Raw genomic sequence first — 17,601 nt, forward strand, 5'->3', positions numbered from 1 at the left:
TAAGCAATGTATAATCCCCTTCCTCTCCCTACATCTCCACAACCCCCACCCTGGCCCACCCACATCTGGGCTTGGTGAAAGGCAAGCTAATGCTCAAGCAGTACAGCAGGCAGGTGTGCGACAAGGCCGTGAAGAGCAATGAAAATGTGTTCGTGATGACAAAGCTGTAAGCTCAGTGTGCATCGAATAGTACAAATCATTGTGTCTGACGTTCAAATAATCACCAAAAATTCATAATTACACAAAGAGTTCAATACTTATGGATTGTTTAGGAATGGCAGCCATGTCTCAACCTGAGCAATACACACACACACACACACACACACACACACACACACACACACACACACACACACACACACACACCCCATAATCCTCATTTTAATATGTACTTTTACTTAGCACGGACGTCATCCTTTGCCCACGCTGCTGGTTGCCTCGCGGGTTACTTTATGGCCAGGAGGGGGAAACAGCGAGTTGCTGGGTCACCACAGCCCGTATTATGTGAGCGCATCTCTGTGCCCAATAACCAGAAGGTAGAGAGAGAGAGTCGAATACCACTGATTGTCCTCTTCTCTCGAATTGCTGCTTCATTGCAGAAGCTACCTCATTTTTTGTGAGTTAGTTATACGAGATAAATTCATAATTAAATATACCCCCTCCCTCCCACCCCATACTCCATACACACCAATATATATTTTTTATCCCAAAGATGATATGGGTATATGCACGAAGAGTGATCGGAAAGTTTGTGATCCGACAAAAACGTCAATTGTGTTATTTATCCACACTAGTACACCCGCAGACTCCGGGAGGGGCAGGAATGGTCATTCCTCTTTGGGGTATATAGATTACAGTCGATCTATGATCGGGTCTCAAGAACATTGGGTGTGTGTTCATTTACCAAGTTTCTTTTGAAGAGATCGCCAAGTTGTTTAAGCATTCCAGCAAGCACTCCATTCAAAACCGTTAAGGAACGGCCGGCTTGGCAAGTGCTAGTTAGCTGCTTGGTAAAGGAGCACAACCCGAGCTTGTCCCTTTCAGTTTCGTATGAAACAGCAGGAGTGAGTTTCAAAAGTTCGCTACGATAAATGCCACGGTAGCGGCAGAAAGGGCCATGTTAGTAACATTTGTGGGTTATATAGAGTACAGTAGATCTTCGCTCAGTTCTGTAAGTAAACCTTACTTCACGGATGTCGGGATTTCTCCAAATTTCTTCATTTAGTGTTATAAAGAGCATTAGCGACTGTTTAAAAAGCAAATCATACGTGCTTGTGGTTTATAATATTTTTACTTCCTGCAGAAGCCATTGCTTCCACAGAAACGCCATTATAACTACTAGTGGGGTCACCTGTGGGGATCCCACGGGTATGGAGGTATGGATCGTTTCGATCAGTGCAGCCGTTTTTGCGGTACCCAGGACTATAACGTTAGGCGGGAGTCCAAACCTGAAAATGCTGGAGACCAAAGCTGAAATTGGAAAAACAATATAGCCTATTTTACTCCAGGGGGTCCCAGGATTACCGTACCAAAATTTCGTTACGATCGGTTCAGCCGTTAATTGCGGTACCTGGGAATGGACAGATGGACAGACAGACAGACGGATGGACGGATAGACAGACGGACGGACATTTGGTGAATTATAGTAAGATAATCTATTTATACACGTTATCACTGCAGGAAAAACGCTTTGGGGAAGTGGGACATTATTAGTATTAATATTGTTTTGTAATAACATTAACAATATGCGATTATCATTAATTTTGTTATTAAAAGCATCTTTGGAAAAACGCCACGATAAAGCTAATCTAACATTTATATACACCTCAATGTGCAACCCCATTGATGGCAATGGCGGGCAAACTCGCTCGGGGGGAGAAACCCCCCTTGGGGAGGGGGGCAAATGAATGCACTACAACCTTCATTGTGTAACCCTTGGTCATCCTGTCAAGTTTGGTTGAGATTGGATAAGTAACGACGGAATGTATTGGCGTCAAAAATTTATCAGACGGACAGACAGACACAAATGGCGTATTCTTGGTATGATAGTCCGCTTCTTACAAATCTAAGCCATCACATTCTATATTTCCACTTGCATCATAGGCGTGGACTTCTTGAAAAATCTTCATACATTCATGTGTATAATTTACATAATGGCAGACAGGATGGCCTACAGGTATGCACATTCACCTCCAAGCTGTCTAGCCTGGGTTTGAATCCCGACCCAGTGATAAACCGTCATCCCGGTGTTTCATAGGCAGGGTGTTCCTCAATGGGTGCGCTATCCCTCGGATGGATGTTAAAGCGGCCGTCCCGTCTGCTAGCATTAGGTGGTGGATGTTAAATATGCCAAGGTGTCCTTTGCGGTCGGTGCCATGGAGCAAATTTCAAATTCCTGCCCGAACTACTCTTCGGAACCACCCTGCTCGTGAAGCTGCTTCAGCGGTACCGACGCTCCGTGAAGAGTATTGTAGCACATCAGAAAGAGAGAATTTACATACAGTAGTTTTAACAAGGCAAATCAACCCTCTGCATTAAAAAAGGTCGAAGCAACTGACTTTGTCCTTTCAACATCTCTATCGCTCACAAACATGTGCTCCGGCCTTAGGACCGGTTTTTGGCTCTGCACGTGGCCAGGGGCCTGTTAGCAAAGTGCAGTCCGTGTGTGACCTTGTGTTCCTGGCGACCCGAAGGGCTCAAGGCAGATGGGATTAAAAGAGCAGCGAGGAAGGCCTGTCCGTGGGCCTGGAACACCTCACTGGCTTCGAGCTCAGAGATCAAATGAAATTTGACCTCCATGAGGCTTCCAAAGCTCAAGCAGCCCATTTTTGTTTGCTCTCCCTGAAGACTTTTTGGTTATATGTTTCATTGAATTCACAAACTGTTGTGTGATATAATTTTTAAAATGAGAAGTGCACCAAATTTCATTTAAAAAACACTACCACTACCACCACTACTACTTGTACTACGAACATGAATAATAATATGATTACTATGAATGCTAGTTTGGACGGAATATCGTTTTTAAGTTGTAGATTTATTTACTTTTTCTACAGGGGCTGGAAATCCTGGAATCCCATCAACCTCGGCATGTATTAGAAACAGGCGGTTCTGCTATCATTGAAGATAATGTCTTTGAAACTGATAAACCTTAGCCTCGTGCGTTGTTGGCAAAGCCATTTTGTGTAAGCAATGCTGTGGCAGAGGAGCAACCTACCATGTGTCCACCCTTCCCTGCCTTTTTCCAAAGGCCTGACCAGCCCCACCCTCTCCTCCACCCCCAACTCCCAATCTCCAACACCCTGACTATATGCGATGGGGTCAGAGGGCAACACTTTCCCTAGCGGGCAGGCTCAAAAAGTTAGTCCCTGGATAATCTATCCCCTTCTGTCTCTTTGTCTCTGCTGCTGTCTTTCCCGATGTCTTTGTCTATGTTTGTCTGTTTCCTTGTTTTTGATACTTTGTCCCTTTGGTTCTATCACTCCAAGTATTACATTAAATTGACACAAGAGTCAAGCAACCGTGGTCTGCTGCCCAACCTCGACATGTTTAACTGGTCAGATAGAAAAGACTTCCTGCTTAACTCCAGCAATAACAACCGCTTTCGATAAGATGCAAGGCCTGGTGTCTCACCACAGGCCCCACGTGAGGATCCTGCTATATCTGATCTCTCTTTCCATTATGAGAATTTCCATCACCGATATCTGTCATTTAGCAAGCCTGCGGAGCCACAAACTACTACCACTGTCATCGGCACCTCATGAAGTCTGTTGCTCCTCATTTTCTCCCTTTAATAGATGATACTTTAGAATTCCGAGCATTTATAACACTTTTTTACCATGGCACAAGCCTAATGGGTTACTTTATTGAAGAATGCAATCTCCTATCTCCACAAGTGAATGCTGAACGTCCGATGACTTTCTGTCCTCTACTTAGGATTACTGCATGTTCAGAGACAATACTTTCTGCAAGCACCGCTGTTTTAAAGTCAGAATAGCAAGAAAAGTAAAATAAAACAAAACTAGAACTGCACTCGGTAGAACGCATGTCTGCACTCAGTAGAACGCATATCTGCACTCGGTAGAACGCATATCTGCACTCGGTAGAACGCATATCTGCACTCGGTAGAACGCATATCTGCACTCGGTAGAACGCATATCTGCACTCGGTAGAACGCATATCTGCACTCGGTAGAACGCATGTCTGCACTCGGTAGAACGCATGTCTGCACTCGGTAGAACGCATATCTGCACTCGGTAGAACGCATATCTGCACTCGGTAGAACGCATATCTGCACTCGGTAGAACGCATATCTGCACTCGGTAGAACGCATATCTGCACTCGGTAGAACGCATATCTGCACTCAGTAGAACGCATATCTGCACTCGGTAGAACGCATATCTGCACTCGGTAGAACGCATATCTGCACTCGGTAGAACGCATATCTGCACTCGGTAGAACGCATATCTGCACTCAGTAGAACGCATATCTGCACTCGGTAGAACGCATATCTGCACTCGGTAGTCCACTAGGCTGAACATTTTAATTATTTTTTGCGTACAAGATCGAGGCTCGTGTAAGAGCTAACATTAATCACAAAAAAAAAAAAATGGACACATAAAACATATAATAAAGGGAGCGGGAGACAAGATAGGGAGAGAGAAGGAGGCACACAAGTACAACAGTAGAGAACAGGGACATCAGGAGATCTGTGGGAGGAAGAGGGCTTGGGGGGAGGGCTTGGGGAGAGGGGGGGGCAGGGGAATGGGAGGGGGTGGGAGAGGTATAAAACAAATGGATACTGCTAGGACATCCAGGAAAGAAGTCAGCATTTCAAAAACGTGGATCTGGGGTGAATTAACGGGGGTAGAAAAGATCAAGGTTTTGGATGGGGGAAGATAAATGGTGAACAGCTGTTTTAAAGATCTGGAGAGAAGAGTGGGAATGAAGAGAGTGAGGGAGTTTGTTCCAGAGGTTGGGGAAAAAGAGTGAAGGTGAGCAGAGAGTCTTGATTTTGGCAGTTTAACCATAAGAGGGTTGCTGGCAGATCTTGTGCGACCTGAAGGAATATTTGCGGGACAGAGCACAGAGAGGGCTGGAGGAGCTAGACCAGAGAGGAGTCGGTAGAATACAGAAAGACCACCAACCTGCCTGCGGCGAGTGAATGAAAGGCCCTCGGAGTTAGCTTCATCCTGGGAGATTCCAATGATTCTGAAAGCTTTGGTTTCAACAGCGTGAAGCCGAGCTAGGTGTGAGGCAGGAGCACCGGCCCAGAGGGGAGAGCAATATTCCATTGAGCTGCGGATGAAAGCCTTGTATGTGGCGAGGAGCTCAGGTGTACCAAGGAAGGACTCCGCACGACAGAGGATGCCCATTGCCCAGTCGGCGACTGGCTTTGGAGGCCAGCTTGGAAATTGGTTTTCACAGGAAAGATCATGGCAGATAGTGACAACCAAAAGCTTGAGTGACAGAACTTGTTGGAGAGGATTGTTGAGAAAGTAGAAGGGAGGGTTGTTCAGACGGTCTTTTCAGAGAGACAAAGTGAGAGTGTGAGATTTGTCAGGATTGAAAGACATATTCCACTTTCTTGACCAGTCTGTGATTTTGTCCAGGTCTGCAGACAGTGAGGAAGCTGCAGACTGCCGATCTGAGGTATGAGGTATGGAGCGGAAGAGGGTGGAGTCATCAGCAAAGAGATAGAGAGGATTTTCCAGAGTCGGAGAGATCACTGATGAAGACCAGAAAAAGCACAGGGCCCAGAACACTGCCTTGGGGAACTCTAGCCTGAACAGGAAGGGGAGACGAGAGAAATCCATTCAGGGCCACACGTTGACTGCAACCGGTGAGGACGTCTGCAAGCCATGCATGGAGGTTTCCATGGATACCATAAGAGGAGAGTTTGGTTAGCAGGGTGGGGTGCCAGGCCGTATCGAAGGCACGTGATATGTCAAGGGAGACAGCTCTAACTTCCTGTTTGGCATTGAGCACCTCCATCCATTGTTGAGACAGCAGAAGCAGCATGTCCAGAGTAGAGTGACCTGGTCTGATTCCAAATTGATGACCCGAGATCAAGCCATTTGAGAAGAGGAAAGATTTGATATCTGAAGCAATGAGGGATTCCATGACTTTGCTGATAATTGGGAGCAGGCTGATTGGTCTAGTTGCAAGTATATGTTTTTGCACATTTTTTGTGTAAAGCGGTAATGTTTGCTGATTTCCAAGATGCTGGCAGATGACCTTGAGCAAAAGAGAGGGTGAAGAGAACAGAGAGAGGGTGTGAAAGAGCGGCAGAGCAGGATTTTAGGACCTGTGGGCTGATGCCGTTTGGTCCAGTTGCAGAATCAGAGTCGATGTTTGACAGAAACTTCTCCACCTTGTCAGAAGAAAAGGACATAAAGTCCAGGAGCAGCTGGGTACGACTGGAAAAGGTGGGTACAGAGAGAGACGGGTTTGGGACACACGATGTTGAGGCAAACACAGAGTTGAGGCATTCAGCTTTTTCACGTGCGGAGTCACCTGTGTAGCTGTTTGAGGTAAGGGAGGGGATGGAGGGGGACCAAACACCAGAAACAGATTTGCAGGTGAGTTTAGGGAATGTAGAAAGGAAGAACTGTAAGAGATTGAATTTTTATTTGAAATGGAGTGATTTGATGAGCAAATTGAAGACAACATTTTAAAGAGGAAGAAGAAAAGTGTGTTATAATATACAACATAATACAACACTGCAGGGAAAAGTTTTAACATTTTAAAACGAAAACGTGAAAACTATCTGGGAAATTCCCTGAAGTGAGGGCATGGAGGCAAAGGGGGAGGAAGGATTCCAGAACATGTTCAGAAGCAGGAACAGAAGAATAGGGGATTGACAGCCAGGTGAGCAGAGAATGAAGGAACAGGGAGGTGTATAAGCAATTGTGTTAGTATGGGAGGAGGGGCCTACTTTTTAAATTATTCGTTCATATATATATTTTTGAAGGTTCGTTGAAAGTGGATCTGAGAAGAAGGAGAAAGGTTGAAGGAGTCTGGTGAAAAATAAAATTGGAAAGGTATCGGCTGGAGAGGATTGAGATATGAAGGAAGGAGAGAAAACGGGTCGGGCGAAATGCGTGGTCGCGATTGGGGGATGGGAAGCCACGAGGAGAGAATGAAATTATTAAGATTTTTTTTTTTTTTTTAGTTTTAAAAAAAATTAAGACTCTAACAAAAGGGTAAGATGTTCGGGGGAAGTATGGGGTGAAAATAAAGACAAAGAAAAAAGCAATACAGCGAGTGAGAGAAGAAAGTAAATAGACAACAAACGACTGCCGAGGAGACAGAGAAGCCTCAAGGGACGAGGCCCGAAACACAGCACGAACAAAACGACTATTACACACAGTTATGCACGATTTACAACCGAGATCTTACTAGAAACACACAGCAGACACATACACAGTAAAATCAACAGTACAGTTTACGTTTTGTATCCCATTAATAGGCCGGATCTGGATCCAGACCTGAACCTGAACCTAATTGGCTTGTTTTTGTTACTTTTCCAACTCATCCACCAGGTTTTGTCATAATCCATCCACAACGCTTTGAGATATCATGCTATGTATCGTGTTGACCCCATCACTTAATGGTGAAAAATCACTTTTAAAATTCTTGCAGCTGGATCCAGATCCAGATCCAGATCTTCACTAAAATCTAATTAATTAGTCCTTATCCCACATCCAACCTGTCGACCTTATTTTGCCTGAATCTGTCCATAACCTTTTGAGATACCCTGCTCACAGACAGACAAACAGACAGAGGTAAAAACATAACCTCCGTCCACTTCCGGTGGTGGAGGTAACAATGAAGAAGCAAGTATCTTATGTTATTGTTGTTACTTTCCTTGCCGATAATTCCAGCTCTGTCATGGAACATTGGTCCATGGTGGGGATTGGACTTCATAGCGCTAACTAGGGAAGGGATTCGAATTTGGTCAACGTATTGGCGATAACTCACGCACTACATGGAGAAAGACAATGTGAGATCTTTAACATTCACCAGCAACGACGCAAATGGGCGAATCCCCAATTTAAAGGGTGATTTTAAAGGGCGATGACACTGTTTTTGATGGACTGACTTCCTTTGAAAGAACTGGTCTGATGGACTTCAAACCCAGACAAGATGGCTCAAAGGCAGGCGCACTACTACCTCCGTGCTATCCTGTTGAACGGTTGCAAGAATACTACCACAAAACTATCCCACTACCCCAGTTTATATGTATCTCCTTGGATGAGTTGTTCTACATAACTCCAAAGATAACCTGAACAACAAGTATGCTGGGTCAGCACACAATGTTCTAGTAAACTCATCCGTCCGTCTCATAATAAACAGACAATGCCATGTGCAACTGTATTAACTGATCTTATCATCATAAATGACAGCATATAATAATGATACATCTATCAACTTACCGAAACCATAAAGCACCAAGTACCTGCTTTTCCAGGATATTATGCCCTTCATGGACATCTGTAGTTATCCCAAGGGATTGCTTCATCCCAATGTTATTCCCCATCCCCCAAATCAACAGCTCCAATCCCTCCTCCCTCCAAGCCCTCCTTATGCGCTCATCAATCCACATGCCAAAATCAGGTCTCTGTCATGGCTGATGGTGGCAAACAGAGGCCAATGCCGGAAGGAACACCGAACTGCTTTGCCCGACCATCTGTGCTGACAATTGGTGCAAGAGAACCGGCGCTTGGAGCCACTTAGTTCAGCAGATTGAGTTGAAAGAAAACACCGGGTACCCTGTGCCCCGCTCTCAGCCAGTGACAAAGGATGCCTTGCTCCTCAAGTGGTCTTGAAGTCTTGCTGACAGCGTTGGGTCAGAATCTGGGAATTCTCTTGTTGCCAAATCCTTTCACTTTATCTAATGGTAACAAGGAAACGCAACCTACTGGACTCGAGTCACAACAGCATCTTGTGCTGGAAAACAATGGGAATGTACTTTGATGACTATCGAGTTGCCATGACCTAAAACAACTCACACCATCTACTGCTTGAACCGCCAAGGCAGGAATGGATAAGGAAAGTTGATCAGTCAGGACGGTGCAAGAATAATGACTGTAGATACATATTCTTACACTAGCTCAAGATCTTCCACACATACATTCTTCTAGTTTGGCCAAATGAGGCATGTTTAAAAGGTTTTGCTGAAAGATGTACTTGAGTCAGAATATGTATTCTTTCATAAGCAAGGCATTGCTTTAATAAAGAGATCATAAAGCTAATTAGTTACAGTGCACCTTTATGAGAAGCAGGTTCACTACCTTTCAAATTACTGATAGAAACCAAGGAAATGTTGTGCAGAATCAGTTTCTCAGTGGAGGACCAACTCAAGCATAGCTCAACCCGGATATCATCTGTACCCAAAGAAGGAACTCACATTTTCACTACAATTATTGCTAAATAATGCAAGAGGCTTTCTTGTGCTCTAGAATCCTTTTAATAAAGAAAGAAATCACAATAGGCTTTTGTGCCAGATCATTTAGCCCATGAAGAGGATGTGAGTTAGCATCATCTTATTCTGCACTGGATAATGGACTATACATTGTAGAAAATTTTGCCATGATTAGAGCTTCCAAACTCTTCTTATCTTGCAGAAACATATTTGAGCTGATGAGGTGGTTGTGGTGGTGGTGGAAGTTGAGGAAAGTGATTTACCTGCTGGGGACGTGGTAGAGTGCTCATGCTTCTCTGGTGGAGGCCGTGCAACTGCCAAGGCTAAGGTGGCTACCAGGGTGCAACTCAGCTGGGAGGACCTGGCCATGGTGTACAAAGGCCACAGAAGGCTCTAGCGCATTTCAGGTGAATCGGACCTGCAACATGATGGGAAAGGCGTTATAATGATCGCCTAATTTCAGCGAAATGTATAACCTGGTTTTACAGTGCTACTGTGAAATAGTTTTTCTTTTGAAACATATTTATATTGTATAGGCAAGAGGAAAGTTTATTTAGAGACAAGGCCAATTGGTAAAAAGAAAGTAGTTGTGTAGAACATGAAGGGAGAGGAGAAAGATTCTGCCATTTTTGCGTACTTAATACATATATGGGCTGCTTGATTAAAAGCACACAAGCAAGAAGACCATGGTAAAAATATCACGATATCAAAAAAATTAAGAAAAAGAAACCGTTTTATTGTTGCGCTGGTTAAAAGGGCTAAAAACTGGGAGGTTACGTATATTTTAACAGGAAAGAAAAAAAATTCAGGAGTGATTGACGTAGCGGTCTGTTGCCTATACTGTTGCCTTGGTTCAATTTCTAGTCTGATTGAAAAAAATTACAATTTCCCCAGAGGTTTTGATTAATTTGGAGCAAACTTTACTAAATCTTTTTTCTCTCCCCCGAGGAGCATTTCCATGTTTCATGGTGGGACAGACAGATAGCATTAGCCTATTACACTGTGTGTGTGTGTGTGTGTGTGTGTGTGTGTGTGTGTGTGTGTGTGTATATGTGTGTGTGTGTGTGTGTGTGTGTGTGTGTGTGTGTGTATGTGTGTGTGTGTGTATATACAGTACATATATACAATATATATATATATATATATACAATATATACATATATACAATATATACATATATACAATATATACATACATACAATATATATATATATATACAATATATACATATATACAATATATACATATATACAATATATACATATATACAATATATATATATATACAATATATACATATATACAATATATACATATATACAATATATACATATATACAATATATATATATATACAACATATACATATATACAATATATATATATATATACAATATATACATATATACAATATATACATATATACATATATACAATATATATATATATATATAAATATATATATATATATACAATATATACATATATACAATATATACATATATACAATATATATATATATATATATATACAATATATACATATATACAATTTTTTTTTTTTTTTTTTTTTTAACTAAAGGAGCACGCTATCCTTATGACATGACACTGACGTCATGTGCATAAATTATACCGTTACATTTATGCACATGACATCAGTGTCATGTCATAAGGTTAGTGTGCTTCTTTCGTTAAATTTAATATTCCTGACTGCAAACCTCCTAATTGTTGATGAGCAGGGCAGAGATAATGTGTCAGCGTGGCAGGCGACACTTGTTGCTAACAGGTTGTGCCGCAATTGCTGGGGTGAGACTCAATCTGTGCCTTGCTTCCCAGTCAAGTTAGGGGGTTCAATCCGATACATATACACATGTATGTGTATACACACGTATATATATATATATATATATATATATATATATATATATATATATATATATATATATATATATATATATATATATATATATATATATATATATATTTATATATATATATATATATATATATTGTTACAGATACGACTTTGATGGTATGGTGGGCCGAGCGGGATGGCCGCCGTATCCGTACAAGTTACCCGATTGTGCCCGAATGTTGACTAATCGCGCTACGCTGGCTCAATAGGAAAGAGAAGACACCCGGCTGGATTATAATCACACAATACGACACCAGGGGTTCAGTTCTCAAGACCTCCGGAGGAGGTTATATTAAGGCGGAAAAGGTTAGATTACAGGGACAAGAGGGAAACATAGGAAGGTGGGCACTTAGACACAACCTTATATTAACCCTAGACAGACCACAGATAAACGGGACAACGCTGACTCACACGGGATTTGATGGCAAGGAAAGCGGCAGTCGATGGCTCAGGTGCACCTGGCCCCGGGACAGAATCACGTACGGTGGTGTCCAGCAGATGCGGGGAGGTCGCTCAGCGCTCGTGGGTCGCGACTTTGGTGGAGATGCCGGGGAGGTCGCTCAGCGCTCGGGAGGGTGGCGTCTTGTCCTTCCAAGCTCGGGGCGCATCTCACGTCACGTCCGGCGCGGGGCCGCGTATATCCGGCGGGGAGTCACGCCCTCGCTCGTTAGCTCCGCCCCATATGGCATCGGCCCATGGCTTCTCATTGGGTGCGGGGGTTACCGGCTCCGCCCTTGACGAGGGGCCGACAGGGAGCCCCCTTCTGGGTAACCCCGTCGAGCACATGTTCAATGGCGGCCAACCGAGCCGGAGTGAGGACGCATAGCCGCTGTTGTTGTGGTTGTTGTTGGAGCTTGAGATGATGGGAAGAGATGCGGGGAGGTATGGGAAGGTCCTAAACTCCTACTGGTGCCATATCATCACATTCTGGTGCAACGAAGAGTCATAATTAATGGAAACAAGTCCTTAACTGACATAGATTAAGAATAACTAGCAAGATGTCCTATAATTGTCTACGTGTGGTGCGGGGGACCTGGGCACGACATTTAATGGGGGGATGAAGGGGAAGATCGGCTCTAATGGGTGTTGTTTACAGACAATGGGACTAGGGAATGGGGTAAGGGAGAGTTGGGGAGTATCGGAGAAAATAGGGGAATATTTACAAGCGGATATGGAGGCCAAATTCCATATTCGCAACATTGCACCCTTCTCTACCCTCGGGGCGTCCCGACCCGATAAATTTTTACCTACTTTAGTGTGGCACGCAATGTAGTTCCCTCTACTATTAACTCTACCCTGAGTGCGACAGTTTTACAGATATTCACAAAGGAGTAAATATGTCCCCCTGCGACGTTGCACCCTTCTCCTCACAGAAACACACCCACAGGATAACCGAATCCGGAAAGAATTCTCAAACTAAACATACAGCCGGTAGGGAGCATTATTTACAAGACTACGCTGCTATTTACACTACGATCCAGGACCTGTCTTTGGAGGAACACATGCAGATGTTATGCATAGAGAGAGCGCGCTTGCCAACATCGATACACCAACCCACGAGTGCTCTGTGGCCGACGGCCTTTAATAACGTGCAGAGCACCCTTTCCCGAGCATCAACAGCACCACCCCACCACCAATCGGTGCAGTCACCATTGTTCATTGGAATAAAAATAACTTCAACAACCCCTAACCCTGCAGGTGTCTCTTGCTCTTCGTGTGGCCTTCAGTGGTGTTAATTAAAAGTGGTTCACCTGTATGGCATAGGTGCCACGTTGACCCATAGGTCCATCCCCGGGTGGTGCTTGGCCGCAAAAGAGCTGCGGTCCATGGTGGGTGGCCACAAACATTGCGGTCCATATGGTGTATCGATCCAAGCAGCAAGCAGCGAAAGTGCAGGCCCACAACTGCGTAGCCAGCACCTCTCTCTCCTCTCTCTCTACCCCAAAGCCAGATCCTCGGAGGTGGGAGACAAAAGAAGCAGACAAGTGAGTAAGGTGGTAAGGGCGCAAAAGTGCACGCAATGCAAGGTGATGCACACTGGGGGCACATGGGAACCAGGTGAGACAGGTACGTTCCTACCGTACGCCCCCCCCCACCAGGTAACCTACATGGCCCCTCCCTTACCCCTTACTGTATCAACAAAACACAACACTACCCATAAACATCTACTTTACAAATCAACAAACATCCCTACTGTCTTCCCCGTTCCTCCCATATACCAAATTCGTCTTCTCTCCCTCCTAACCAATCAAATTTGCCATTTTCAACTCTCATCAAAATTTGCCATCTCCAACTCAACATCAAAATTTGCCATCACCAATTCATCATCAGTCCCTCCTAGGGAGGGAGAGATGGAATCACCCCAATGTCTCATCCACGTCGTGATGCGTCTCACAAATCCACACAGCGATTCATCTCCTGCAACAAAACAAAGAAAACACAGGTGTGGAGTCATCATCATCACCACAGGTAAGTGGCTGCGTATGGTGCGACAGGTTCATCAATCCTAACTATCTCCTAAATGACTTTAACAACTTTACACTACCCGGGGTCTCTCTCCGGCCAAACCATTGGCCCTCTTACACTATGGGTTCTAAAAACCAATTCCCATTGGCCAAACTGTGGTGCTCTTCAATTTGGGGTCTCACTCCCCCGATTCATCTCCCGGTGCCCTCGTACAATTTCTGGGCTGTGGCGTGTACCTCTCCCAGTGGGTCTACCCACCTGCACACCTCCACCACTGCAGTTGCCTCCGAGCTTACCTGCTCCTCACCCTAACCTAACTACCTGGGGAAGGCCCTCTGGCTCTCTCCCCACTCCGTGCCCTCTCTGGCACTGGGCTGCCCGATCCACACCCGGGATCCTCAGGCACCCACTCACAACTACCGGCTCCCAGAGCCCACCTGCGGCCTCACCTGGCCGACATCCTCACAGTGGTGGAGTGCCCAACCAACTACACACACTAACAGGCTACACGCCCAGCCATTTCCACAACACTAATGCACCCATCCACAACACCATTCTGCAACCGCACCACAGATGCCAATATCCAACCACAATTTACCTGCACCCTCTACCTAACACTTACACTACCCGCCCCGGGTACTCGTGAAAGGGGTCTACTCTTCCCCCATCCACACCTTCGCACCATGCACACCACTCCGTACCACTTACTCCAACTCTCTCCACACACCTGTACCTGCACACCTGTGCTCTCACACCTGGTGCCACCTGCACCCTTCTCTCCCCAAGCGCATTCGCGCTGATCCACAACACTCATTACTCACACACTGCTCCACACACCTGTCCAGTTGCACACCTGTGCAATCACACCTGTTCAGTTGCAATCACAATCAGTTACTCATAACTTGCTCAATACACTTGAATACACCTCCAACACTCACACGGCATCATCTGAACTACCTACTCCCCTCTGAAACTTGCGCTTCCCAGTCGTCCCTTTAAACTATTGCGCTCCCTCGTCATTATCATCCATACTAATCTACCTGCGTCCCCACTACAGGTATCAGTCACTAACTAAACTTAACGTTACCTAATGTCAATCTCTTCTAGATCCCTACTAATAACCTAACCCACCCGGGCTAGTTTCCACTGCCATCAACCCCATAAGCTATTGCTCCTTTGCCCCCCTACATGGGAAGGGTGGCAGGGATGCCATCCCACCACATCGGGGGTCTCTCACTACCAATTTTGCACATCAAATTTCAACAAATCAAAAATTTGCCAATCATTGCCCATCATCTGCCAATCACTACTGCCAATCCCTTGCCAATCATCAAATTTTGTTTTTCTCCAATTTTGGGTCCAAAACACTAACCTCATCACCCAGTCGACTCACTAATACCTCTCGGTGCGCCAATCCCTGTCCAAAGCCCGGCTTCGTAAAGCCAAGCAATGGATGCTGGTTGTTTTGTGCCAGCGGCTGGATGCGTCCGGCATTCGGGGCAGGGACGGGGGCTTACCCGGGCCGAGATCCCACGCATCACCTCGGCGTGGAGCCATCCAATGTCCCGATCTCGACCTGCCGGCATGCCTCAACAAAACGTGGTCGCCATAACGACCCTTCCTATCCAGCCGCCCGCTCCGCCTAGTGGAGCACAGACGCGGCCGTTCAAAGCGAGGCCCAGCACGCACCGAGGGCCCGATTCGGCTACAAGTCGTTCTAAACTCTATCCCGTCTAACGTCGATGCTTCACCTGGACGCTTACACCCCGCAGCCCGTTCCTTGCTCACACATCCAGCTGTGCCCATGCTCCTCGTACCGTTCCTTACACATCCAGGTACCCTCATTCCACTCACAGCCTTGGTCACACACCTGACCACCGAACACTTTGGCACACATTCGTTGGTCGCACACCTCACCAAAACACCTCTTCGCGCCCCCTCCTCAGTCACCTCCTCTGTGACAATCACAGGTGTGCCCTCATTCGCACACCCAACCACGTGCCTCACCACCAACTCCAGCGTGCATTCCCACTCACGCTCTACCATTCCAGGTGTGCATCCTTCCATCCCAGGTGTACATCCTCGCTCACCTGTCACAACTAACTCACGCTCCATGTCACTCTCACTACTTTCACCTCCACTCGTGACAGCGCACTCACCCTTACTCTTGACAGCGCACTCTTTCCTCATGCACCTGTCCGTCACACACCTTTCTCGCGCACACTCTCCCGTTACACCCTCTGTAACACTCACCACAGGTGGACACTCTTCCTTACTTCTGACAGCGCACTCTTTCCTCATGCACCCCAGAGTCGGACTTTCTCGCACACCTCCTCTTTCGCACACCAGACCTGTCACACACCTCACCAACGGCCTTTCACGAACACCCGGATCCAAACCAATCCCCAAGCTTCTTAAATCCCCTGGCGCATCATACGCACGACCATATTGGTCACCACTTACACCGGGTCCTCTTCCTCTTCGCTTCTCCTCCATCACCTGCGAATCCCTCATCCGGTTAATGAGCACATCATCACGATCCAAACACAGACTTTGGACCAATTCTTTTATCTCCTCTTTTATCTCTTTCTTATCCCCTCTCCGTCGCTTCTTAATTTCACTCATCCCTTCTTCCACTTCTTCTAATTTGTGCTTCACCTCTTTTATTCCCCGGTACGTCTCCTCAAGCTCGTCCTCCAAGGCTACCTTGACCGTTTCCAGGTGCGTCCTCACCTGCCGGTCCTTCGTCTCCATTACCTCTATCACCTCGTCCAACCTCGTTGTCAGTCCCTCACGTACCATCTGACATTCCCTCTTCGTCGCTACCAAGTCATCTTTTAGTTCTTTCTGTGTCGCCTTTAAACCTCCTAATACCGCAGTGTTCCTTTGAACCTGCTCCACTAACTCCGTCTGTCCCACCGTCAGCTGCTCCACCTCCTGCGTCAGGTCCTCTATGCCCCCTTGTAACTTTACAGTCCCCTTTCTCACCTCCTTCTCCATGTGCTCCTTACAGTGCCTCACCTCCTCGCGCACTCCTCCGACCTCCTCACTCACTCCTCTTCTGATCTCCTCTCCCATCACTTGCATCTCCTGCCCAGATGCCACCCTCATCTGCTCCATTTCCTCCCTGTGAGCATCCAGTTTGGTTTCTACCCCCATTCTGACCCCCTCTATCTGCTGCTCCATTTGTTTAACTTCCCTTTCCGCTTGGTCCCTCATGTCCCTCAATTTGCCTTCCATACTGTTTTCTAACCCCTCTAACCCCTTTTGCATCCCTTCCATTTGATTCTCTTGAGCGGCCATTCTGTTTTCTACCCCCATTAACCCATTTCTCACCTCTTTTATCCCGTTGTCTAACCCCTCAAAATTATTGTCTAACTTCCCAAATTTCTTGTCTAACTCCTCAAAATTATTGTCTAACTTCCCAAATTTCTTGTCTAACTCCTCAAAATTATTGTCTAACTTCCCAAATTTCTTGTCTAACCCCTCACCAGTACCCCTCGCTTCGTCCCTCATTACCCCCATTTGGCCCTCTAATCGCTCACCCCTGAGCATCCATCCGGTTCCCCATTACCCCCATTTGGCCCTCTATTCGCCCACTATCAACCCTCATTTGGCCCTCCATCCTATCCATTTTTGCATTCAGTTGGGTCAAGAATAATCTGAGGTCAAACCCGGTTTGCCCAGCGTCCCCAGCCGCCACCGCAGGCTCGCCCTCCGCGGCGCCGCTATTTTGGGACCCCTTCAACCACGTGAGCGAGCGCGCCATTTTGCGCGCCCGCTACTTCGTGCGTGA

General features: G+C 45.9%; 1 protein-coding gene across 1 annotated transcript in view; it reads right to left on the bottom strand.

The window, feature by feature from the left end:
- Positions 1 to 17,601, bottom strand: part of LOC137416634 (fibroblast growth factor receptor 3) — a 72,051-nt gene that overhangs the window by 37,378 nt on the left and 17,072 nt on the right. Inside the window, exon 2 of the mRNA XM_068102283.2 lies at positions 9,691 to 9,845. Coding sequence (XP_067958384.1) covers positions 9,691 to 9,796 — 106 coding nt within the window. The 5' untranslated portion in view covers positions 9,797 to 9,845. The remainder of the gene's footprint in view (positions 1 to 9,690; positions 9,846 to 17,601) is intronic.

The sequence above is a fragment of the Myxine glutinosa genome, chromosome 3 (genome assembly GCF_964187855.1).
Source record: "Myxine glutinosa chromosome 3, kmMyxGlut1.1, whole genome shotgun sequence".
In the NCBI taxonomy this organism is placed as follows: domain Eukaryota; kingdom Metazoa; phylum Chordata; class Myxini; order Myxiniformes; family Myxinidae; genus Myxine; species Myxine glutinosa.